Source organism: Oncorhynchus kisutch, linkage group LG23 (assembly GCF_002021735.2).
Source record: "Oncorhynchus kisutch isolate 150728-3 linkage group LG23, Okis_V2, whole genome shotgun sequence".
NCBI classification, from domain to species: Eukaryota; Metazoa; Chordata; class Actinopteri; order Salmoniformes; family Salmonidae; genus Oncorhynchus; species Oncorhynchus kisutch.
Window position 1 is genome coordinate 35,590,303 of NC_034196.2, and position 24,173 is coordinate 35,614,475.

The 24,173-nt window shown below is 43.6% G+C and overlaps 1 protein-coding gene across 1 annotated transcript; it reads left to right on the forward strand.

The window, feature by feature from the left end:
- Nucleotides 1–4,196: 4,196 nt before the first annotated feature.
- Nucleotides 4,197–23,064, forward strand: pkn3 (protein kinase N3). Its single transcript, XM_020457859.2, has 22 exons — nucleotides 4,197–4,505; nucleotides 5,329–5,608; nucleotides 5,948–6,102; nucleotides 8,163–8,292; nucleotides 9,763–9,914; nucleotides 10,350–10,572; nucleotides 10,872–11,054; nucleotides 14,270–14,379; nucleotides 15,298–15,441; nucleotides 16,178–16,253; nucleotides 16,337–16,523; nucleotides 16,792–16,906; nucleotides 17,293–17,366; nucleotides 17,534–17,609; nucleotides 17,804–17,895; nucleotides 18,051–18,227; nucleotides 19,664–19,726; nucleotides 20,147–20,223; nucleotides 20,495–20,637; nucleotides 20,936–21,043; nucleotides 22,403–22,483; nucleotides 22,581–23,064. The coding sequence occupies exons 1-22, from the start codon at nucleotides 4,485–4,487 to the stop codon at nucleotides 22,761–22,763; spliced, it is 2,850 nt and encodes a 949-aa protein (XP_020313448.1). The 5' UTR covers nucleotides 4,197–4,484; the 3' UTR covers nucleotides 22,764–23,064.
- Nucleotides 23,065–24,173: the final 1,109 nt, after the last annotated feature.

Consider the following 24,173-nt stretch of genomic DNA (forward strand, 5'->3'; position numbering starts at 1 on the left):
GGAATGAATGGAATTCTACAGTATTTCAATTCAATGTTTTAAGGACAACATTACATGTATTTCAGTATTTGTTGTTGTAGTGGGGACAGTAACATTAGTAATTTAGCTCACATATACTTTTAATGTATGCATTGTGTGTGTAATAAAATAAACATGTCAAAAATGAATGTCGACATGAGTAAATTCATGGCTTCAATACAGTGCCCCCTATCAGTCATCTAGTGTATATATAAATAATTGGCTAACACCTTCCACTGTTACCACCTCACAAAGCAATTGTGTTGATGATGCAGAGGTTGTTGATTCTGCTCTTCATAAGTCTTCAGTGTCAACCCTAGCAACCCTAGCTATGGAAAAACAGTTCCCCCAAAAAACATTAGTATAATGACTGGCAACACAGTGGTGCTGTAATGGAAAACCCCTATAATAGACTCAGTCTGGGGGTAACCCATTGCCTCTGCCTTCGGGGCACTTGTGTCGATTTGGGGGATTTGGGTGGGTGGGTGGGTGGTTGGATGATTTAGTGGTGGCTCCACCTTGGGTATTTTGCTGTGTTGCTTGTGACTGACCGGTTCCTTCCAGTCTGAGTGTGAGTGGGGCTGGTGGTTGGGAGGTGTTTACGGACAGGGTCGCTGTGTCTCTGGACTGCCTCTGTTCCCAGTGGTTATGATGCTCAGTCAGCCAGAAGAGGATGCCCTCCCCCCCCAATTACATCACAGCGAAACACAACAGCCTACGTCATTAAAAATATACATCATACAAGACATTACCTTATTACTCTATTACAAATTTACAATATAAAATCCACACATACAATAAATACCACAACTACAGTGTGTGTTAAAGTGTGTGTGTTTGTGTGTGTCTCTTCACAGTCCGCGTTGTGCCTTGGTGTTGTTTTATCTGTTTTTAAAAAATCTGATACTACTCGCTTGAGTTACTTGATATGGCAGAGAGTTACATCAAGTCATGATGGCGCTATGGCTCTAATGACAACAAGCTCAGTCCGATGATGCCGACACACCACCCCAGACTGTGACGGACCCTCCACCTCCAAATTGATACAGAGTACAGGCCTCAGTGTAACGCTCATTCCTTCGACGATAAATGGGAATCCGACCATCACCCCTGGTGAGACAAAACCACGACTCGTCAGTGAAGAGCACTTTTTTCCAGTCCTATCTGGTCCAGCGACGGTGGGTTTGTGCCCATAGGCGACGTTGTTGCCGGTGATGTCTGGTGAGGACCTGCCTTACAACAGGCCTACAAGCCCTCAGTCCAGCCTATTGTGGACAGTCTGAGCACTGATTGTGCGTTCCTGGTGTAACTCAGGCAGTTGTTGTTGCCATCCTGTACCTGTCCTGCAGGTGTGATGTTCGGATGTACCGATCCTGTGCAGGTGTTGTTACACGTGGTCTGCCATTGCGAGGACGATCAGCTGTCCTTCCTGTCTCCCTGTAGTGCTGTCTTAGGCGTCTCACAGTACGGACATTGCAATTTATTGCCCTGGTCACATCTGCAGTCCTCATGCCTCCTTGCAGCATGCCTAAGGCACGTTCACGCAGATGAGCAGGGACCCTGGGCATCTTTCTTTTGGTGTTTTTCAGAGTCAGTAGAAGGGCCTCTTTAGTGTCCTAAGTTTTCATAACTGACCTTAATTGCCTACCGTCTGTAAGCTGTTAGAGCCTTAACGACCGTTCCACAGGTGCATGTTCATTAATTGTTTATGTTCATTGAACAAGCATGGGAAACTGTGTTTAAACATTTCACAATGAAGATCTGTGAAGTTTTGATTTTTGATTTTTACGAATGATCTTTGAAAGACAGGGTTCTGAAAAAGGGACGTTTCTTTTTTTGCTGAGTTTATGTATGGGTGTCTAATCTGTGTGTTAGCTGTTTGAACAGACAGTTTGGTACTTTCAACACATCAATACTCATAAAGACCAGTAGTGATGCAGTCAATCTCTCCTCTACTTTGAGCCAGGAGAGATTTGACATGCATGTTACTGATATTAGCCATCCGTGTACATTTAAGGGCCAGGGCCCGTTGCATAACACATCTTAAGTGTTTCCCTTAAAAGGAATAATTTTCCCTTACCTAAAGGGAATTTATTAAGGGCGTTGCATAGAGCCTCTCAAATATTTCCTTAGGTAAGGGCATACTTAAGGGTTTTTACAGTAGTTTGAAGGCATGTGTGGCAGTAAGAGTATCTGGTTACCATCGAGACGGCTTGATTCACTGACGAAATGTTACATCAAAAGAGATGGCTTTCATTTAGTGAGATAGCAAAATAGAACTTCTACAATCAAGACAGGATAACCAAATTACTTAAGATAATAAACCATGTCCCTTGTTACTTTTTTTTCTCAATTAGTTTATATTACATTCTAGTACATCAAGCTCGCTTACAGAGTAGCTATAGCTAACTAGCAAGCTGGCTTTGTAGCCAAGGTTTGTGCACCCTCCATTGTTTAGCTAAGTTGTTAGCTGATCGATGTTTTCCTTTTGTAACCAGAGTAGAATAAAGCAACATTCACCTCCACAAATGTTGTTTACATTGATATCCATACCGAATGAAGTAGTTGAGTTTTATCTACAATGACGGCCTACCCCGGCCAAACCCCTAACCCAGACAACGCTGGGCCAATTGTGCGCCACCCAATGGGACAACCACAGCCGGTTGTGATACAGGCCTGGCCTGTAATGAACCCTAGTGTCTGAGATTCAGTGCCCTAAACCGCCGCACCACTAAGGAGCAAGGGACCTCATGGGCACCCTTAGATTGGTCACTTAACTTAAGGGGGAAATTCACCATACAAAGTTATGTGCAACTGACTTAAAGTTAAGGAAACTTTAAGGGAAAGATGAGGGGGAAATGAACGACGTCAGTAGCTTATGCCTGCCCATAGCACAATCCCACCGCCACCATGGGGCACTCTGTTCACCATGTTGACATCAGCAAACCGCTTGCCAACACGACACCATACACACGGTGTACGGTTGTGAGACCAGTTGGACATACTGACAAATTCTCTAAAACAACGTTGGTATAGAAATTAACATTCAATTCTCTGGCAACAGCTGGTGGACATTCCTGCAGTCAGCATGCCAATTGCACACTCCCTCAAACGTGTGGCATTGTGTTGTGTGACAAAACTGCATATTTTACAGTGGCATTTTATTGTCTCCAGCACAAGGTGCACCTGTGTAATGATCATGCTGTTTAATCAGCTTCTTGACATGCTACACCTGTCAGGTGGATGGATTATCTTGGCAAAGGATAAATGCTCACTAACAGGGATGTAAACAAATTTGTGCACAAATATTGACAGAAATATGCTTTGTGTGCTTCTGGAAAATGTCTGAGATCTTTTATTTCAGCTTATGAAACATGGGATGAACACTTTACATGTTGCGTTTATATTTTTGTTATTACTTGCCACCCATTCTAAAACTGACTGCAGCTCTTAAGTGTTGCCGGTATTTCACTTACTGTGGTAGCTGACGTGTATAGTCATCAGCATACATAGACACACAGGCTTTACTCAATGCTAGTGTTAGGTCATTAGTAAAAATATTAAAAAGGGTCCAACACAGCTATCTTGAAGTATGCCAAACTCTACCTGGTTTACGTTAGGGTGTTCTTTAATAGAACACTCTTTGTGTTATATTAGATATATTATATGGCCAAAAGTATGTGGACATGTCCTGCTCATTGACATCTCATTCCAAAATCATGAGTATTAATATGGAGTTGATCGTCCCTTTCCTGCTACAATAGCCTCCACTCTTCTGGGAAGGCTTTCAACTAGATGTTGGAACATTGCTGCGATTAGGCCTGGATGGAAAATTACTTAGGATGGTATGGTAGCGGACTATATTACCTTACCATCCTAAGTAATTTTCCATCCAAGTTGGCAGTGCCAGTAGTTTAGTAATTATTGATTGAAAACAATACTGCATTTTTCTAGCACATTTGGGCTATTTTGTTAAATGGAAATCTGTTATGATGTAAATAGAACTTTGTTTTCAGAGAAATAGTTACCTTGGCAGGTGCACAAAAAGGATGATCCAAAATAGCACGGGAGACGATCTGATTGGACATTATTGTGGTTGTGCTTTGGTTGACAGGACATTCAGCCAATCGACATTTTGGAAGGGGGGAGGAGTCGATGTTTATTCAAACCATCAGCCGTGTGTAATGCCAGGAAGTCCAGACAGTTTGCTTTTGCCACCAAATCTATTCAATGGATGAGGAACTGGTACGTGCGAACGCTTTACTGCGCCTTGGTCACTTTTTGTAACTTTTACAACTTTTAGTTGTCGGTCGTGGTATTTTAACTGGTTATAAAGTTGTTCAATTGTGTTTCTTTCGAGCGAAACTGGACGAGACGCTGACTTGAGCTGTGGTCAGTGTATGGCTATTTTCCCAACCCTCCCAGTTTGAAATCAATAATCGCGTTTCTGACATTTTGAGTCTGACATGGCAGGTTTAACAATACAGGTAAGCACAGATTGTTTTATTTAGCCTAATTGTGCGCCTTTTATCGAACTGTTATTCAGCTAGTAGAAAGAAGCAATGGGTAACTAACTTCACAACTTTTCTTATCGGTTCAGTTTGCTGAGCAGTTGGCTAGCTTGCTAGCAAGCTGACGTCAATTTACTATCTACAATAGTTTCTCTCTCATCAAGATGTGTTTCTACCACTGTCTCGTGAAAAATCCTTGTGAATAGCACCAGACAATGAAGGGTTTCTGGTTAAACTGGTTTCCCCACTTAGCATGTATTAATTACCTTTTCATAATTCAACAATGCAGCCTGGAAAATATCAAAGTAGCTAGCAAACTATATCAACCTGTTTGTTTCAAAGGTTCGTGTTACTGTTGACAGTCAGAGGGGATTTTCCACTTGTAACCGGCCATCAACTCCATTGGCAGACATGCTGGAGAGCTATATCTACTCTCGGTTCTCTACTTCTCAAGCCATAACACTGCTTCATCACCAACTACAATGTACCTTTCTTGAAATATCCAGTGCTAAAAAGCATAAATGAGTAGTTACAGTATTAATTCTGATTTGGCCAGTGGATGTCAGGGTGTGTCAGAAGTGTGGTCAGATGATTCAGTGTTTCCCTTAGCCTTTAGGCAAGGAGGGTTGTTCTTCTATAGAGCTTTCGTCTACAAATGTTCTGATTGGACATAAAAACTGGTGCCACATGCAATCACAACACATTGCCATATACTGGCCCGGTTGTTGCAATTTGCTCTTACATAAACCGTTGCCAACATGCCACATTCCATTCATCAAAAGTTCCATCCCTCCCAAAGCACCTGCCTGCGGGCCGGTTGGACGGGGACATCCTGGACCCGGAGTTCCAGCAGCGGCTGGAAGACGCACGCACCCTGCTGAGGCAGGAGATCCAACGGGAGCTGAAGATCAAGGAGGCGGCCGAGAGGCTGCGGCGGGCTGTTACTAACCGTAAGAGCGCCGCCGAAGTGGAGGGCCAGCTGAGGGCGTCGAGCCGCAAGCTGGAGCAACTGCACTGGGAGCTGCAGGAGCTCAACACCCGTGCCATCACCCCCAAGCCCCAGAAGGACAGCCCCACAGGTAATAATCATGACTGTTCTCAGATCTGGAGTTCTCTGTGAAGCTGACTTCTATGGTTGACAATGACCATAGACATGGAAGTTAGCTTTATAACACATACAGGCTAGTAATAATCATGATTATGATGATCATCATGACAATATTAACTTTTGACAAATTATGCTCAATCTGCAAATTATGTTCAATAAAACAGATACTATTAGCAGTAGGAACAAGTAATTGTACTTTTTTGTTGCAAGGACTAGGCTAAGACTAATTGTTCACTGTATAGGCTTTTTCAGCAACTGTATCCCAAACTTTCTGTCCTGTCACTCACTGCTTGTGTCTCTGTCAAAGCAGATGGCAGCACGTCGCCTGACCCATGTCGCTGGGAGGAGGTGACATCCCCACTTGCCGGGCGCATCTGTGCCCTGAAGAAACAGCTCACCATGGAGACCAAGGTGAAGCAGGGGGCCGAGAACATCATCCAGACTTACGTCAGCAGCTCCGTCAAGGTTTGGCACATGCATAGTGTAAATGTGTCTGTCAAATGAGCTTTCCATGTAACACATGCCACTAAGGTGCTGTCTAATGTAGTGTCTTGTATATTAGACACAAGATTCCCATTTGTTTTGTCATTTTGAATGTTCAGTAGGCACACTGTTGAACTCTGCACTGGCAGCTAGTGATTTATGCCGCTACTGCTCTGTGCGTTTCAGACTCTGCTTGTGTATGGAGTTCCCACCACATGCACATACTCACACACGCAAGAACACTCAGGCACACCTCTCTCGCTCTCTCACTCGCTCTGTCACTCACACTATCTCTCACACACACACAGTCGCTCACTTTCACTCACACGCACACAGTTATTCAAACTTCGAGATATGCTCACACAAACATAAACCCAGTCGGCTCAGAAGAAGGGTGTGTATGTGTGAACTTCTCCCCTCCCAGCATTGCAACAGCAGCAGACCATGTGACTCTATGCCAGCCAATGTAGTTGTAGGGTATAGTCAGCCAGGGTCCTTCCAGGCACAGAGTTAAACTTGTCCTTTGGACGGAAGTCTGTTTCCAGAGGGGAAAAAAGCAAGAAGGAGGGATGAAGTTGACTGAAGGCGGATGATCTCAGCATGCTGCTTTTCTGAGAAGCTGGGTGTCTTAAGTGTTAAGAGTGAGATGGAAGGGGAAGGGGACAGATGGACCGAGTATGGTGGTCTGTGTCACTAGCCAGTGAAGAGTGGATAAACTCTCTGTAAATGAGCAGCCCAGGAAGGACACCCCGACATAAGGGGGGGTGTAACATATCGCATTTTCTTTACAAATGCTGTTATGAATTAGAGGAAATTGTACCTACACACACTGAAGGCTATAAAGCCGAAACGTCTGTACACGATCCCTGATGCAGTGGAAACAATTAAAAACATTGAATAATGAAGTAAGCTTTATGCGACATCTTTTTGAGTGTGAACCCATTACACCTCTTTGCATTTCAAGGTGAGGCCAGAGAGCGGCTTGTGAAACGATCTACTCTGTACGAATGTGATTAAAAATCTAACACTAGCCATAACCAATTACCAGCTGTAATCCTCACATTAAGGGTTTTAGGGCCATAGGGTCTTGAGGACATTCATAAATTAGACTTTTGTAAAGGGAGAAATTCTAGCAAAAATGTGCTACTAATGAAAAGTGGGCTTATGTGTGGGTGCAGGCTTTTGTTCCAGCCAAGCAGTAAAACACCTGAGGGCTCATTTCTAACGTTTGCAGCATGAGTTCCTAAAATGAGTAAGGCATGCCCGATTTACTGTAACAGTGAGTAAATCTGCATACTAACAACTGGTGCTGCAGAGAGCACCTCACTTTCACAAGCAGACGAGATCCTCTTTATTAGTAGGTTGATCACCTGTCACACTTTCCTGCCTTGAATTGCAATTTAGATTGGTTTGTTGCTAACGCAGCATCTGACCCAAGCGGTAACTATACTACTTCCTTTCCCCATCTTCTCCATTCATGAGAATGAAAGGATTGGCTAGTTACACCACCTTGCTTTTACTTTGGAAATTCTATGGGGACACCTCCCGAGAGTGTTCACATCAGAGGAATGGTGCTGCTTGTAAAGGGTTGGCTGAGCTGTCAGTTAAAACTTTGCAAGGCAGAGTTCTCGAGGGCCCCATTCATCATGCTGTCGTGGACTTTGAGGGAAGGCGTGTTAGTTGAGATGGGTGTTGGCTACTACGGGGCGGCAGGTGTCCTAGTGGTTAGAGCATTGGGCCAGTAACTGAAAGGTTGCTGGATCGAATCCCCGAGCTGACATGGTAAAACTCTGTCGTTCTGCCCCTGAACAAGGCAGTTAACCCACTGTTCATAGGCCGACATTGTAAATAATAATTTTTTCTTAACTGACCTGCCTAGTTAAATAAAAAATAGCACCATGCATGTCAATGAACAAGGGCACTAGGACTGCTGTAAGTGGCCAATGCTGTTAAGGGCTGCTGTATCATGGACAAGTGAGGTACAGGACATGGCTGACTTGTGCACTAGTTGGATATTTTTTTGTGTGGTCTCCCCTCCCAAGGACCGTAAGATGCTGTCCATGGCCCAGCAGATGCTTCAGGACAGCCGCACCAAGATTGAGCTGCTCCGCATGCAGATTGTCAAAGTCACCCAAGCTAGAGAGGGGGAGCGGGAAGCCACAGAGACAGACGGTGAGATACACACACACACACACACACACACACACAGGTTGTGTGTGTGTGTGAGCTTGTTTGTCCTTTGCCATGTCTTTGTCTTGGTTATACACTACATGGCCGTGCTTCTACACCTGCATTGCTTGCTGTTTGGGGTTTTAGGCTGGGTTTCTGTATAGCACTTTGAGATCAGCTGATGTACGAAGGGCTATATAAATACATTTGATTTGATTTTGATTTGATGGCCAAAAGTATGTAATTACCCCTTCAAATCGGCTATTTCAACTACACCTGTTGCTTACGGGTGTATAAAATCGAGCACACAGCCAAGCAATCTCCATAGACAAACATTGGGAGTAGAATGGCCCGTAATTAAGTGCTCAGTGACTTTCAACATGGCACTGTCATAGGGTGGCACCTTTCCAACAAGTCAATTCATCAGATTTCTGCCCTGCTTGAGCTGCCCCGGTCAACTATTAGTGCTGTTATTGTGGAAACATCTTGTAGCAACAACGGTTCAGCCGCAAAGTGGTAGGCCCCACAAGCTCACAGAATGGGACCGCTGAAGCGCGTAGCATGTAATAATAGTCTGTACTCGGTTGCAACACTCACTACCAAGTTCCAAACTGCCTTTGGAAGCAACGACAGCACTTGAACTGTTCGTCGAGAGCTTCATGGAATGGGTTTCCATGGCTGAACAGCTGCCCACAAGCCTAAGTTCACCATGCGCAATGCCAAGTGTCGGCTGGAGTGGTGTAAAACTCGCCGCCATTGGACTCTGGAGCAGTGGAAAAGCATTCTCTGGAGTGATGAATCACACTTTACTATCTGGCAGTCCGACGGACAAATCTGGGTTTGGCGGCTGCCAGGAGAACGCTACCTGCCAACTGCATAGTGCCAACTGTAAAGTTTGGTGGAGGAGGAATAATGGTCTGGGGCTGTTTTTCATGGTTTGGTCTAGGCCCCTTAGTTCCAGTGAAGGGATATCTTAACTCTACAGTATACAAAGACTTTCAACTTTGTAGCAACAGTTTGGGAAAGGCCCTTTCCTGTTTCAGCATGACAATGCCCCCGTGCGCAAAGCGAGGTCCATACAGAAATAGTTTGTAGAGATCTGTGTGGAAGAACTTGACACAGAGCCCTAAACCAATCCTACCGAACAACTTTGGAATGAATTGGAACGCCGACTGTGAGCCAGGCCTAATCGCTCAACATCAGTGCCTGACTTCACTAATGCTGTTGTGGCTGAATGGAAGCAATGTTTCAACATTTAGTGGAATGTTTTCCGAGGCTGTTATGGCAGAAAGGGGGGACCAACTCCATATTATTGGCCATGATTTTGGGATGAGATGTTCGAGCAGGTTTCCACATACTTTTGTCATGTAGTGTATGTGTTACTGTACATTTGGTGTTTTTTCCAGTGCCGTTCTTTTGATTGTTTGTCCATTGGTGAATAAATGCTCGCCCATTCCTCCTCCCTCCCTGCAGGCCGTCCCTCTGAGACTATCAGTCCTCTAGAGCTGCGGGTGGCTGAGCTACGGCATCACCTGAAGATCGAGGCTGCTGTGGCAGAGGGGGCCAAGAATGTGGTCAAGCACCTGGGCGGGCGCAAGGTGCAGGACCGCCGCGCACTGGCAGAGGTAGGGCACCAGGATATAGCTGAGGTCTTTAGAGGAAATCTGGTAAATACAGGTATGATTCCTTTTGGGTTGCAGCTTAAAGATGGAATCTGCAGTAGGGGAAACGGCACCACTGTCCGTCCCACAGACGTTGTTATTGTTTTAGTTTTTTTGACGAAGCAGAAGTGGGGAGCGTTGTGCATCAAGGTAAAAAAAAAAAAAATGCTGTACTTATGTTGCCGTTCTATGCAATGATGTCTGAGGGGGAAAAAAATAGTTATTTGTTTGCAATAACTTCTTTGTTGTAATATTGCAAAAAGGGCATGGCAGTTTCACCGTTAAGGATTCCGGTTAATGTTTTCCTGGCTGGAAACTTTAGTTATGTGTACCTGGTGGGTCACAAGGAAAATCTAAAAGTGTGTTTCTCATGTATCTGACTGTATATGTGTCCCCCAGGCCCAGACAAGGTTGCAGGAGTCGAGCCAGAAGCTGGACCTGCTGCGTCTGTCTCTGGAGCGCCGTCTAGCCGAGCTGCCCGGGGACCACCCCAAACTGTCTGTTATCAAGGAGGAGCTCACACTGGGTGCCTCCTCGCCCTCCCTGGGTCTGCAGCTGGAGCGCCTCAACTCCACCTCTTCCTGTTCGTCGTCCTCCTTCTTCAAACCTGCCACTCTCACAGGTAACGGACAGCGTTGTTACTCTATGCTATAGCGGCCTGATTTAGTTAACTATTCCAAATATGTGTGTGTGGTACTTTTTGGTCTCATTGTGTTATTTTTGTACGTTTAAAAATATATATTTTGTTATCGTATAGTATATTGATGTCACCCTGAAGGAAAGTACTCGCATGAAAAGACTGTTACAAAATGTGTATATGCCCTTGTATAAAGTTCTGCCAAGGACATGGAGTTTGAATTGCCTTCTCAGGGCAGTAAGCCTGAACTAATGTTCCCTGTATGTTGTCTCGTCGCTCTCCAGGTCGGTTGGAGGTGCGTCTGATGGGCTGCCAGGACCTGCAGGAGTCAGTGCCAGGTCGGTGCCGCATGGCCTGCATCACCTCCACCCCCGGCAGCCCCTCCGAAGCCAAGTCCCTGAAGATGAGGGCTGGTCTCTCCGGACGCAGCACCAATGGCAAAATCACCAAGACCGATGAGCTCTCCAGTGAGTCGACACTAGTCCTATGCAAATGTTGTTTTACATTTGAATTACCTCCATAAAAATACAAGTCATGGAAAACATGCAAATGTTTCGTACTTTTATATCATTCAGGAACAAGGAGTGGTCATTTACTTACTAGCAGGGTGTCCACAGGTCCTTGAGTCGTAGTATTTTATCTGATTTAAAAGCCTTAAGTTCTAAAATGTCTTAAATAGAGTTTTTAAAGGTTCTCAGAATCTGCGACAGAGATGACTACAGTGTTCCCGTTATATTGTGCTGCTGCTTAATTCTTCCACAGTGAAAAAAACCTCAAATAATACTTTCAAGATGTTAGAGAGCTATCCAACCACCTGTTAGAGAGCTATCCAACCACCTGTTAGAGAGCTATCCAACCACCTGTTAGAGAGCTATCCAACCACCTGTTAGAGAGCTATCCAACCACCTGTTAGAGAGCTATCCAACCACCTGTTAGAGAGCTATCCAACCACCTGTTAGAGAGCTATCCAACCACCTGTTAGAGAGCTATCCAACCACCTGTTAGAGAGCTATCCAACCACCTGTTAGAGAGCTATCCAACCACCTGTTAGAGAGCTATCCAACCACCTGTTAGAGAGCTATCCAACCACCTGTTAGAGAGCTATCCAACCACCTGTTAGAGAGCTATCCAACCACCTGTTAGAGAGCTATCCAACCACCTGTTAGAGAGCTATCCAACCACCTGTTAGAGAGCTATCCAACCACCTGTTAGAGAGCTATCCAACCACCTGTTAGAGAGCTATCCAACCACCTGGTAGAGAGCTATCCAACCACCTGTTAGAGAGCTATCCAACCAAAATGTAAAAGTCCATATAGAGGAAATGACACCACTTTACTGATTATGTAATTGGGATGATACTGAGTGTGCCCTTTGTGGATAATACATCAAGTAGCCTATATAGGTCTACCCAAAAAGTTTAGTAGAGAGAATGCTTTATTTCAGCTTTTATTTCTTTCATCACATTCCCAGTGGGTCAGAAGTTGACATACACTTAATTAGTATTTCGTAGCATTGCCTTTGAATTGTTTGACCTGGGTCAAACGTTTCGGGTAAACTCCCCCAAGCTTCCCACAATAAGTTGGGTGAATTGTGGCCCATTCCTCCTGACAGAGCTGGTGTAACTGAGTCAGGTTTGTAGGCCTCCTTGCTCACACAAGCTTTATCAGTTCTGCCCACAAATGTTCTATGGGTTTGAGGTCAGGGCTTTATGATTGCCACTCCAATACCTTGACTTTGTTGTCCTCAAGCCATTTTGACACAACTGGAAGTATGGAAGACCCATTTGCGACCAAGCTTGAACTTCCTGACTGATGTCTTGAGATGTTGCTTCAATATATCCACATAATTTTCCCTCATGAAGCCATCTATTTTGTGAAGTGCACCAGTCCCTCCTGCAGCAAAGCACCCCCACATGACACTGCCACCCACATGCTTCATGGTTGGGTGGTGTTCTTCAGCTTGCAAGCCTCCCCCTATTTCCTCAAAACATAACAATGGTCATTATGGCCAAACGGTTCTATTTAAAAAGAAAAGTAAGATCTTTGTCCCCATGTGCAGTTGCAAACCGCAGTCTGGCTTTTTTTATGGCGGCTTTGGAGCAGTGGCTTCTTCCTTGCTGAGAGGCCTTTCGGGTTATGTTGATTTATAGGAGTCGTTTTACTGTGGATAGATACTTTTGTATCGGTTTCCTCCAGCATCTTCACAAGGTCCTTTGCTGTTGTTCTGGGATTGATTTGCACTTTTCGCACCAAAGTACGTTCATCTCTAGGAGACAGAATGCGTCTCCTTCCTGAGCGGTATGACGGCTGAGTGGTCCCATGGTGTTTCTACTTGCGTACTACTGTTTGTACAGATGAACGTGGTACCTTCAGGCATTAGGAAATTGCTCCCAAGGATGAACCAGACTTGTGGACGTCTACGCATTTTTTTTACTGAGGTCTTGGCTGATCTCTTTTGATTATCCCATGATGTCATGTAAAGTTTGAAGGTAGGCCACGAAATACATCCACATGTACACCTCCAATTGACTCAAATGATGTAAATTAGCCGATCAGAAGCTTCTAAAGCCATGACATAATTTTCTGAAATTTTCCAAGCTGTTTAAAGGCACAGTCAACTTAGTGTATGTAAACTTCTGACCCACTGGAATTGTGATAGTGAAATAATCTGTCTGTAAACAATTGTTGGGAAAATGACTTGTCATGCACAAAGTAGATGTCCTAACCGACTTGCCAAAACTATAGTTTGTTAAGAAGAAATTTGTGGAGTGTATGTATTCAAACTTGTATGTAAACTTCTGACTTCAACTGTAGCTTCTTTGATACCTGATTCACTGAATGAGGGAATTGTTTTATTGTACTTTTTGGTTGCAGTTAGTTTTAGCATGGTACCTGCCAAGCCAGCTACTGGGTGTGTAGACTTTTGTTCCAGCCCCTCTAACACACCAGATTCTACAAATCAACTTCTCATCGGAACCTTGTTAAGCTTGCTTGGGTGTGTTTGAGCAGTCCTAGCGCTCCAGATGGAGAGTTGACCACATCTTTTATACAGTAACAGTTCTGTATATTTGACTTGAAGGCATTTTTTCACAGGGGTATCGTATTGAGTATCGTTATACTAAGCTGATAACATTATTGGTAATTCTGAAAACATAGTTTGATCTAGCTAATGGGTAGCTTAAATCAATGCAGATGGGCAACCTCATGATTCAGCCATCTATAGCCTAGCAACTATGCTACAACATTCATTAGGCGACAGGAGAATGCCAATTGCTAAAATAGCACACCTGCCTGATATGAGCTATATAGGCTATAACCAGCCCTGGAATACTACTTATTGCCAATATTGGCTCACTTTAGGAGAGGAATATTAGCAGGTGTGTGGTGCATGCAGACCTAAACATTTGTATTGATTTGCATTCCAAGTGGCACTTTAAAAAGGTCAGTCTTACATTCAACTTCATGGAACCTGCAGATAGCCTGTACTATGAGCAGAAATCCTCACCTTGAAAAGTAGCTAAGGATATGGCTCTATTCTCTTTGGAATGAGAGGCATATGATCATTAAACCCAGTATCTTTGGCTGTGGTAATTTAGTATCCCAGTCAATATCTGACTGGGACAGCTAGTGTGTGTCTGGAGGTGTACTGACTGTCTATCTGTCCCACTGTATGCTGTCCACAGCGGAGATAATTGCGGTGCTGAAGGTGGACAACAGGATGGTGGGCCGGACACACTGGAGAGCCCTGAGCAAGGATGCCTGGGACCAGAGCTTCAGCATCGAGCTGGAGCGGGTCAGTGTTTTGTTTAACACCAGTAGGAGCAGTTCACACATTCTATTCCTTTGAATGGAAACTATTTTCTCAAAGTAACACTATTGGTGCCATGAGTCATGTTAAATAGTGTAGAAATGCAGGAAATTGGTTTTAATTATTCTTGCAATCTATCGGGAGAACCCCCAGCCTTCAGTTGTCCCCCTACACATCTCAAAATCAAAGTTACCGGTACGCCACTTCCAAACAGTTGATCTATCAATGGCACTCTTGTCTCATCGATGCTTAAAGCAAGAGTCTGCTGGCTTTAACAACTCTCAGCTATTGGGACAGCAGTGAGCAATCCCACTGCTAATCCTTTAACACTTTCCACTAATCTCAACCATAGCCCCATGCCAGGCTTTTGGAGGCAATGGTTGAGCTTGAAGACTACTTTCAGCTCCTAGCTCAAGGGCACACACTACTTTGTCCTCATCCTCTCAATCAATCAATCAAATGTATTTATAAAGCCCTTCTTACATCGGCTGATGTCACAAAGTGCTGTACAGAAACCCAGCCTAAAACCCCAAACAGCAAGCAATGCAGGTGTAGAAGCACGGGGGCTAGGAAAAACACCCTAGATAGCCCGGAACCTAGGAAGAAACTAGAGAGGAACCAGGCTATGAGGGGTGGCCAGTCCTCTTCTGGCTGTGCCGGGTGGAGATTATAACAGAAAATGTTCATAGATGACCACTGAGTCTTAAAATGGCACATCTGAGTGGCGCTGTACTGGTATTTTGGATTGTGCTGCTGAAAGCCTCGGGCTGGGGCGTTTTAAAGATTAACAAGATGAAGTGTTATTTATTGTAGAGGAAGATGAGGTGTTGCAGTCTGTAAACATTTTCCCTGCAAATCTATTTGCATTTCTTTCCCTAAAAATGACTAAGAGTCTGTTTCCAGTCCAGGGAGCTGGAGATTGGGGTGTACTGGCGGGACTGGAGGGCTCTGTGTGGGGTCAAGTTCCTACGTCTAGAGGACTTCCTGGACAACCAGCGCCACGGCATGTGTCTTTACCTGGAACCCCAGGGCATGCTGTTCGCTGAGGTAACAACCACCCTTATTTCACAATCACAATAAGACATTGTCACAGTCAATATTATATATGCCACAATAAGTAATATGTCACGATCTCTGGCCTTAATGGCCATGTACTCTTATAATCTCCACCCGGCACAGCCAGAAGAGGACTGGCCACCCCTTAGACCCTGGTTCCTCTCTAGGTTTCTTCATAGGTTCCTGCCTTTTCATGGGAGTTTTTCCGTAGGCACCATGCTTCTACATCTGCATTGCTTTGGAACAAGTCTCTTAATGTCCTTGAGTGGCCCAGCCAGAGCCCAGACTTGAACCCGATCGAACAACTCTGGAGAGACCTGAAAATAGTTGTGCAGTGACGCTCCTCATCCAATCTGACAGAGCTTGAGAGGAACTGCAGAGAAGAATGGGAGAAACTTCCCAAATACAGGTGTACCAAGCGTGTAGCGTTGTACCCAAGAAGACTCGAGGATGTAATCGCTGCCAAAGATGCTTCAACAAAGTACTGAGTAAAGGGTCTGAATACTTATGGAAATGTAGCAGCTTCTTGTTTTTAGCCGATAGGAGTGGAACCCGGTGTGGTCGTCTGCTGCAATAGCATAATTGTTACAATCACCATATGCATTATGTTTGATATGAAATCAACACCATCTCTTCTAGATTGTTACCTGACCACAACATTGACCACTGCACTTTCTTTTTGATGCTACAACCTCAGTTAACCATTATGTTTTACTGTTTATTGTAGGTGACATTCATCAACCCTGTCATTGAGTGGCATCCTAAACTTCAGAGACAGAAGCGCATATTCCCTAAAGAAAAAGGTATATGTTCCTGATATTTTTCAATATATCATGACATGGGGAACCGATCAAACTGTCTTTAGCTGCATTTACCCCGTCCTCAGGGAAGAATTTCCTGCGGGCGGCCCAGATGAACATGAACTTTGCCACGTGGGGGCGTCTGATGATGAGTGTCCTGCCCCCCTGCAATGGTTCCTTGCAGGCCATGAGCCCCCCACTGGTGGGCTCTGACATGGCCATCACCTCGCCCCCGTCCATGGAGAAGATGGCCAAGTCCACCCCCCCTCTAAGGTAAGTTGGAGGGTGCACCCAGGCCCCTTTTTAAGAAAGACCAACTGTAACATTGATTTTGTGGCCCACATTCACAAATAGTCTCAGAGTAGGAGGGCTGGTATAGGATCACTTTTGTCTTTAAGATCATAATGACCGGAGTATGGACAGGGAGGGCCTGATCCTAGATCAGCTTGAAAGTCAAGCATTTCACTATACTTGTGCATGTGACACTGGTATTGATTGCAGTAATGGAAATGTTTTCTGAAGGCTAGTTCTGTCATTGTAGAGATTCTGCTGTGGTGAAATTGGACTTCAGTGAGGAACGCCCCAACAATTCCCTGCAGAACAATGTGGGGAAAACTCTCGCATCAGAATCCATGTGGCAAACCACTCTCTCTCAGGTAGGAGACTAACAGGAAAAACTCATTTTTATTTTTAAGATTGCGTTAATATATTAATATAATAGTTTTTAAAAATCTTTTGTTTCAGGAGTACTACAAAGTCTCCTCTCATAGTTTCACTCATATGAATAGGATTGTGTTCTAGACATTCTGTTTCCATGGTCTCACTTTCACAGTGACGTTGCACTTCTACAGCATTTAGGGGCTCGTACACTTTCACAGTGACGTTGCACTTCTACAGCATTTAGGGGCTCGTACACTTTCACAGTGACGTTGCACTTCTACAGCATTTAGGGGCTCGTACACTTTCATGTTTTTTTTTGGGGGGAGTATCAAATATCTCTGTCTTCAGGTTATTTTTGTTCTCTCTCCCTTCCTTCCCATAGTCCTCCAAAGGTCATTCAACAGAGGATAACAGGCCAACGCCCAAGCCAAAGACTGTATCTCAGCCTACTCCTAAGTATCTCTCTCTCATTCAGTATAACCTCCTACACGCACACACAGCAGTAACCCAAATCCACTACATATTTTTTAAGCCCCGTCAGGACTGGAAGTGATGTTTGTTACCTAGTTATCTAACCCCCCTCCTCCTCTTTCACGTTCCCTTCTTGTTTGGTCTGTGTTCAGGAGGGAAGTGAATGGTGGGATGCAAATGGAAGATTTCAACTGCGTCTCGGTTCTGGGGCGAGGACACTTTGGAAAGGTACTGTCACACTCACAACCCAAGGCCCTCATACCTAAAGAATGGAACTTTTTATTTAGTTACACTGGGTTGTATTCATTAAAATGTTTTGCAAAGAAAAACAAAAAGTCCAAGTAGTTCTTACCTGTTTTCTTCTGTTTGGTGTTCACAACCTTCTCACTGTGTTGCTCCTAAATCCTTCCCACTGCCCCAAGGTCTTGCTGGCAGAGTTCAAGAGGTCAGGCAAACTGTATGCCATCAAAGCCTTGAAGAAAGGGGACGTCGTGATGCGTGATGAAGTGGACAGGTGAGGGAGCACAGTGAGTGGATTCAGACATACCACAGGTTGAGGGGACCGGATCAGAAAGACTAGCAGTTGCGTTCCACCTAAAATATACTATTATTATTATATATGTATTTTTTTGTGCTTGTTCTTTTGTGTGCACATGTCTGTGATTTTAGTCTAATGTGTGAGAAGAGGATCTTCGAGACGATCAACTCCTCCCACCATCCCTTCCTGGTGAATCTGCACGGCTGTTTCCAGACGGCGGACCACGTGTGCTTTGTGATGGATTACTCCCCCGGGGGAGACCTCATGACCCACATACACACCAGCATCTTCACTGAGAGACAGGCTCAGTAAGCCTTACGCAACACACACACAGGCCCCATTATGACAGCAACCCGAGTGTGAAGCATTGCAATTCCAGACTGTAAGGCAACAAAATATGCTAATAGTGCAAGGGTCGTGTACATTTGCTACAGGAACATGTACAGTTGAACTCGGAAGTTTACATACACCTTAAAGACATTTAAACAGTTTTTCACAATTCCTGACATTTAATCAGTAAAAATTCCCTGTCTTAGGTCAGTTAGGATCACCACTTTATTTTAAGAATGTGAAATGTCAGAATAATAGTAGAAATAATTATTTATTTCAGCTTTTATTTCTTCCATCACATTCCCAGTGGGTTAGAAGTTTGCATACACTCAATTAGTATTTGGTAGCATTGCCTTTAAATTGTTTAACTTGGGTCAAATGTTTTGTGTAGCCTTCCACAAGCTTCCCACAATAAGTTGGGTGAAATTTGTCCCATTCCTCCTGACAGAGCTGGTGTAACTGAGTCAGGTTTGTAGGCCTCCTTGCTCGCACACGCTTTTTCAGTTCTGCCCACAAATGTTCTATGGGATTGCGGTCCGGGCTTACGATCTTCGTCCCCATGTGCAGTTGCAAACTGTAGTCTGGCTTTTTTTATGGCGGTTTTTGAGCATTGGCTTCTTCCTTGCTGAGCGACGTTTCAGGTTATGTCGATAAAGGACTCGTTTTACTGTGCTTATAGATACTTTTGTACATGTTTCCTCCAGTATCTTCATACGGTCCTTTGCTGTTCTGGGATTGATTCGCACTTTCGCGTCCCCTTCCTGAGCGGTATGACGGCTGTGTAGTCCCATGGTGTTTCTACTTGCGTACTATTGTTTGTACAGATGAATGTGGTACCTTCAGGCGTTTGGGAATTGCTCCAAAGGATGAAACAGACTTGTGGAGGTCTACAATTTTTTTCCTGAGGTCTTTGCTGATTTCTTTTGATTTTCCCATGATGTCAAACAAAGAGGCACTGAGTTTGAAGGTAGACCTTGAACTACATCCACACGTCCAATTGACTCAAATGTGGTCAATTAGCCGATCAGAAGCTTCTAAAGCCATGACATAATTTTCTGGAATTTTCCAAGCTGTTTAAAGGCACAGTCAACTTAGTGTATGTAAACTTCTGACCCACTGGAATTGTGATAAAGTGAAATAATCTGTTGGAAAAATGACTTGTCATGAACAAAGTAGATGTCCTAACCGAATTACCAAAACTATAGTTTGTTAACAAGAAATCTGTGGAGTGGTTGAAAAACAAGTTTTAATGACTCCAACCTAAGTGTATGTAAACTTCCAACTTCAACTGTACCTACCGGTGACTACAAATAGATAATTCAGGCTAGTCTAATTCTCATACAAAGGGTACAGTAATGAGTACGAGCTTTAGAGTTGATGTATCTAAAATCACCATTATGTGTGCCTTATTTAGGTTCTATGCCTCCTGCGTGCTGCTGGGACTAGAGTTTCTGCACCAGAACAAGATAGTTTACCGGTGAGTAAGTTCTCTCAGCACTGCTTTCCAGCCCTCCGCCTTCACACACTGAAGAAGCTACCTGTGGGTCATTCTTTCCCGACAATGCAGTTATCAATAGTACTATAAAACATTAAGTCAAGTACAACAAAAACACACTTAGAAATAATAACTCAAAGTAAGTAAGCTATATACAGGTTCAATTGATTCTTGTCCCATTTCATCCTGTCATGTTTCTCACCTCCTCTCTCGGGGATCTGAAGCTAAACGACCTGTTACTGATCTCTCTCTTCTCTCTCAGGGATCTGAAGCTAAACAACCTGTTACTGATCTCTCTTCTCTCTCAGGGATCTGAAGCTAAACAACATGTTACTGATCTCTCTTCTCTCTCAGTGATCTGAAGCTAGACAACCTGTTACTGATCTCTCTCTTCTCTCTCAGTGATCTGAAGCTAGACAACCTGTTGATGGACGCAGATGGTTATGTGAGGATAGCAGACTTTGGATTGTGCAAGGAAGGTATGTACGGTACATTATGGTTATGGCATTCCCTTTGACACCCACTGTCCCACCCACTCACTTGATTTATCAAATGAACAGTCAGTGTTATTAGGTTTAGGTTGCACTTTAGTTCAGTCATTTGCTTTTAGCCCTTGGCTAAGCAACGCCTCACTATTAAAAGTGGGACAACAGCGTCAAGCTTGCTGTCTTGATGCACACCCCTCCAATCCCGTTAAAATGTTATCTTTCCCTGCCGTGTGTGTGTGTGTGTGTGTGTGTGTGTGTGCAGGTATGGGTCATGGAGACCGCACCTCCACGTTCTGCGGCACACCAGAGTTCCTAGCCCCTGAGGTGCTGACAGACAACAACTATACCCGCTGTGTGGACTGGTGGGGCCTGGGTGTCCTCATCTACGAGATGCTGGTGGGAGAGGTCAGTAAAATAGAGATGAATAATGGAACCTAGAGGATCTTTCTGGTCAGTTGGCTCACAGGTCCACTCCTATGGTGAATCTAGAAAGTATTTTAAGGTCTTGGTTGAATTTACGTGTTTGGTCCAGAGAAATTAATAGAGTTTAGATGTTTCTGGTCAGTTGGCTCACAATGTCCAATCATATTGGGATCCCATTAAGTATTATTCTGATGATTGGTCTTGCTAGAATTTAAGATGTTTTCGGATGCTAAAGAGTGAGGTTGGTTGGGCTTTTGTTGCTCTCTCATATCTGTGGCAGTCTCCCTTCCCTGGTGACGATGAGGAGGAGGTGTTTGACAGCATAGTGAATGATGAGGTGCGCTACCCCAGGTTCCTCTCTCCAGAGTCTGTCTCCATCACCCAGAAGGTATGTGGGCCATCACTCAGTATACTGCCTTGTACAGGTCTGGATTAGAGGTCGACCGATTATGATTTTTCAATGCAGATACCGATTATTGGAAGACCAAAAAAGCCGATACCGATTAATTGGACGATTTTTGTGTTTCTTTCTTTCTAATAATGACATTTACAATATTGAATGAACACTTATTTGAACTTAATATAATACACCAATAAAATCAATTTATCCTCAAGTAAATAATGAAACGTGTTCAATTTGGTTTAAATAATGCAAAAACAGTGTTGGAGAAGAAAGTAAAAGTGCAATATGTGCTATGTAAGAAAGCTAACGTTTCAGTTCCTTGCTCAGAACATGAGAACACTTGAAAGCTGGTGGTTCTTTTTAACATGAGTCTTCAATATTCCCAGGTATGAAGTTTTAGGTTGTAGTTATTATAGGACTATTTCCCTCTATACCATTTTGTATTTCATTAACCCTTGACTATTGGATGTTCTTATAGGCACTTTAGTATTGCCAGTGTAACAGTATAGTTTCTGTCCCTCTCCTCGCTCCTCCCTGGGCTCGAACCAGCAACACAATGACAATTAGCGCGCGCTAACTAGTTAGACATTTCACTTCGGTTACACGAGCCTCATCTCGGGAGTTGATAGGCATGAAGTCATAAACAGCGCAATGCTTGACGCACAACGAAGAGCTGCTGGCAAAACGCACAAAAGTGCTGTTTGAATGAATGTTTACGCGCCTGCTTCTGCCTACCACCGCTCAGTCAGATACTTAGATACTTGTATGCTTAGTCAGATTATATGCAGCGCAGGACACGCTAGATAATATCTAGTGATTATGATTTATTGTTTTTTTATAAGAAGTTTAATGCTAGCTAGCAACTTACCTTGGCTTACTGCATTCGCATAACAGGCAGTCTCCTTGTGGAGTGCAACGAGAGAGAGGCAGGTCGTTATTGCGTTGGACTAGTTAACTGTAAGGCTGCAAGATTGGATCCCCCGAGCTGACAAGGTGAAAATCTGTCGTTCTGCCCCTGAACAAGACAGTTAACCCACCATTCCTAGGCCGCCATTGAAAATAAGAATGTGTTCTTAACTGACTTGCCTAGTTAAATAAAGGTATAAAAAAAAATGGCGCCCAAAAATACCCATTTCCAATTGTTATGAAAACTTGGTCGACCTCTAGTCTGGATACAGGTTACCTCTTTTTATATAAAAAAAAATATATATATATTACGTTGTCTGAATCAACAACAAACTGCATTGCAAGTACACACAATGAAAACTATGAGTGGGAAAAAAACATACAAAGATGCATAGTGGGGGGGCATCGACTGAGCCAGGCTTTCCTATTGTGCTGCAGCTTCTACAAAAGAACCCTGAGAGAAGGCTGGGATCAGGAGAGCCGGATGCCAACGAGGTCAAGAAACACAGGTTCTTCCAGGTAAAAAGTAGCTTAATTTGGGGCTTTTGTGTAATTTAATTTCAGTTGAGCATCGCCAAGATTTTGGTATAGTACATTTGATGTATGATGTTCCCAGGGAGTGGACTGGGCGGCCTTGCTTCACAAAAAAGTGGTTCCTCCGTTCTTCCCGCGCATCAGGACGCCGGGGGACGTCAGTAACTTTGACGAGGAGTTCACAAAGCTCAAGCCAGTCCTCACCCCCCCACAGACACCCTACTTTCTCACTGCAGACCAACAGGAGATCTTTGCCGATTTTTGACTTTTCCCTCTCTGCACTGACCTTTTTAAACATACACTGACGGATGGACAGACCGGACTGAAAGCCAAAACGGTTGCTGCTCCACTGAAGATGTTTCCTCTACTTCATTGTGTCAAACGGCTACCTGTGGCTGAATGAGTACTGACGACACAGGCTATCGTGATGTCCTCTTGGGTAGCCATCTTATCTTCAGGTCCATTACTGTTCATATGCTCCGTGGGTGATGAGAACTCCACCTGTACCTCTACAGCCAATCAGAACTGGGAGCTCGGCCTGCCTTGTTCAAATCTGGATTGGTATGTCGGGGTCTCTGTGTTGGTGTTCGACATTGACTTTTATTACAACTGTACTTGTCTTTTTTCTTATTTTTTTCCTTTAAGAGGTTCCCACTCCATATTGATAGTATATCAACTAGGTTCGACATTGATATTGCCAAATCAATACTTGACATGCCACTGTTTTGGTGCTATGTCAACAATAATCAATAGGCCATATTGTTGCACTTTTTTGTATTCATTTGTGAAACTGAACAAGAGTACTTTGTTTCAAAAATTGCACCAATGCAATAATGAGTTTTTTAATTGGTTCTAATTAGGTTATGCATGACCTGCACCTCCTAACACTACACTCCATTCGTAAGAATCTTTGCTGTAAATGAAGATAGAAAAATATATTTATTGTAAACCCACTGCTGTTTTGGATCTTACACTGATTGTAGCGACTGATGTTTGTATGTTTAGCCTGGGAATCCAAACTGAATCGCCATTCGTTCCTAGGCTAGTGTATGTTATGTTAATGGAGGAAACGGTCCCTGAAGCTGTTTAAAAAGTGTATTGTGCTACTTTGAAATCAACCTATTCCATGGGTCCATCTTGGGCTGGTTTAGGCCATTGAATGTCATGTTGAAACTGACATCATCCTGAAGTATCTTTCTAAAAAAAATAGTAATTGTAAGTAAACTTTTTGGAAGGATTATAGTTTAAGTATTCCTAGGGAGTCATTTTCATTCCATTCCAGTAATGAGTATATTGCCATTTATATATTGTATTTCATATGAATATACATGCTTTATTACTAAAATATATATGCTGTGAATTACAATGAGAAAGATTCTGTGTCTAGAGATGAAACAAGTACGTTTTTCTTTACAATGCATGAAGGAAATGTAAATTAATAAATATATCTACTGGACTCTTGAAGCATTTTTCAGAATCAACCATTGTAATTCAATTTTCACAAGAGTACTGCATTTTAAAATTACTTAAAATAAAAATGCATACATTTTGTTCAGAAACGGTTCACACTGAAATCAGCCCTCGACCAAACATTAGTGTATATAAAATCACATCACTCATCTTCAAATTTTACTGGAAGAGCCAGAATGATTTTCCAATGTAGTCCATATTACCA

What these genes read in the sequence shown, in the direction of transcription:
- pkn3 (XM_020457859.2), top strand. Translation starts at nt 4,485, where the DNA reads ATGGCAGGTTTAACAATACAG. An exon ending in CAAGACCGATGAGCTCTCCA is followed by an intron (nt 11,055 to 14,269) that starts GTGAGTCGACAC and finishes TGCTGTCCACAG; the next exon opens with CGGAGATAATTGCGGTGCTG. An exon ending in CAGAACAAGATAGTTTACCG is followed by an intron (nt 19,727 to 20,146) that starts GTGAGTAAGTTC and finishes CTTCTCTCTCAG; the next exon opens with TGATCTGAAGCTAGACAACC.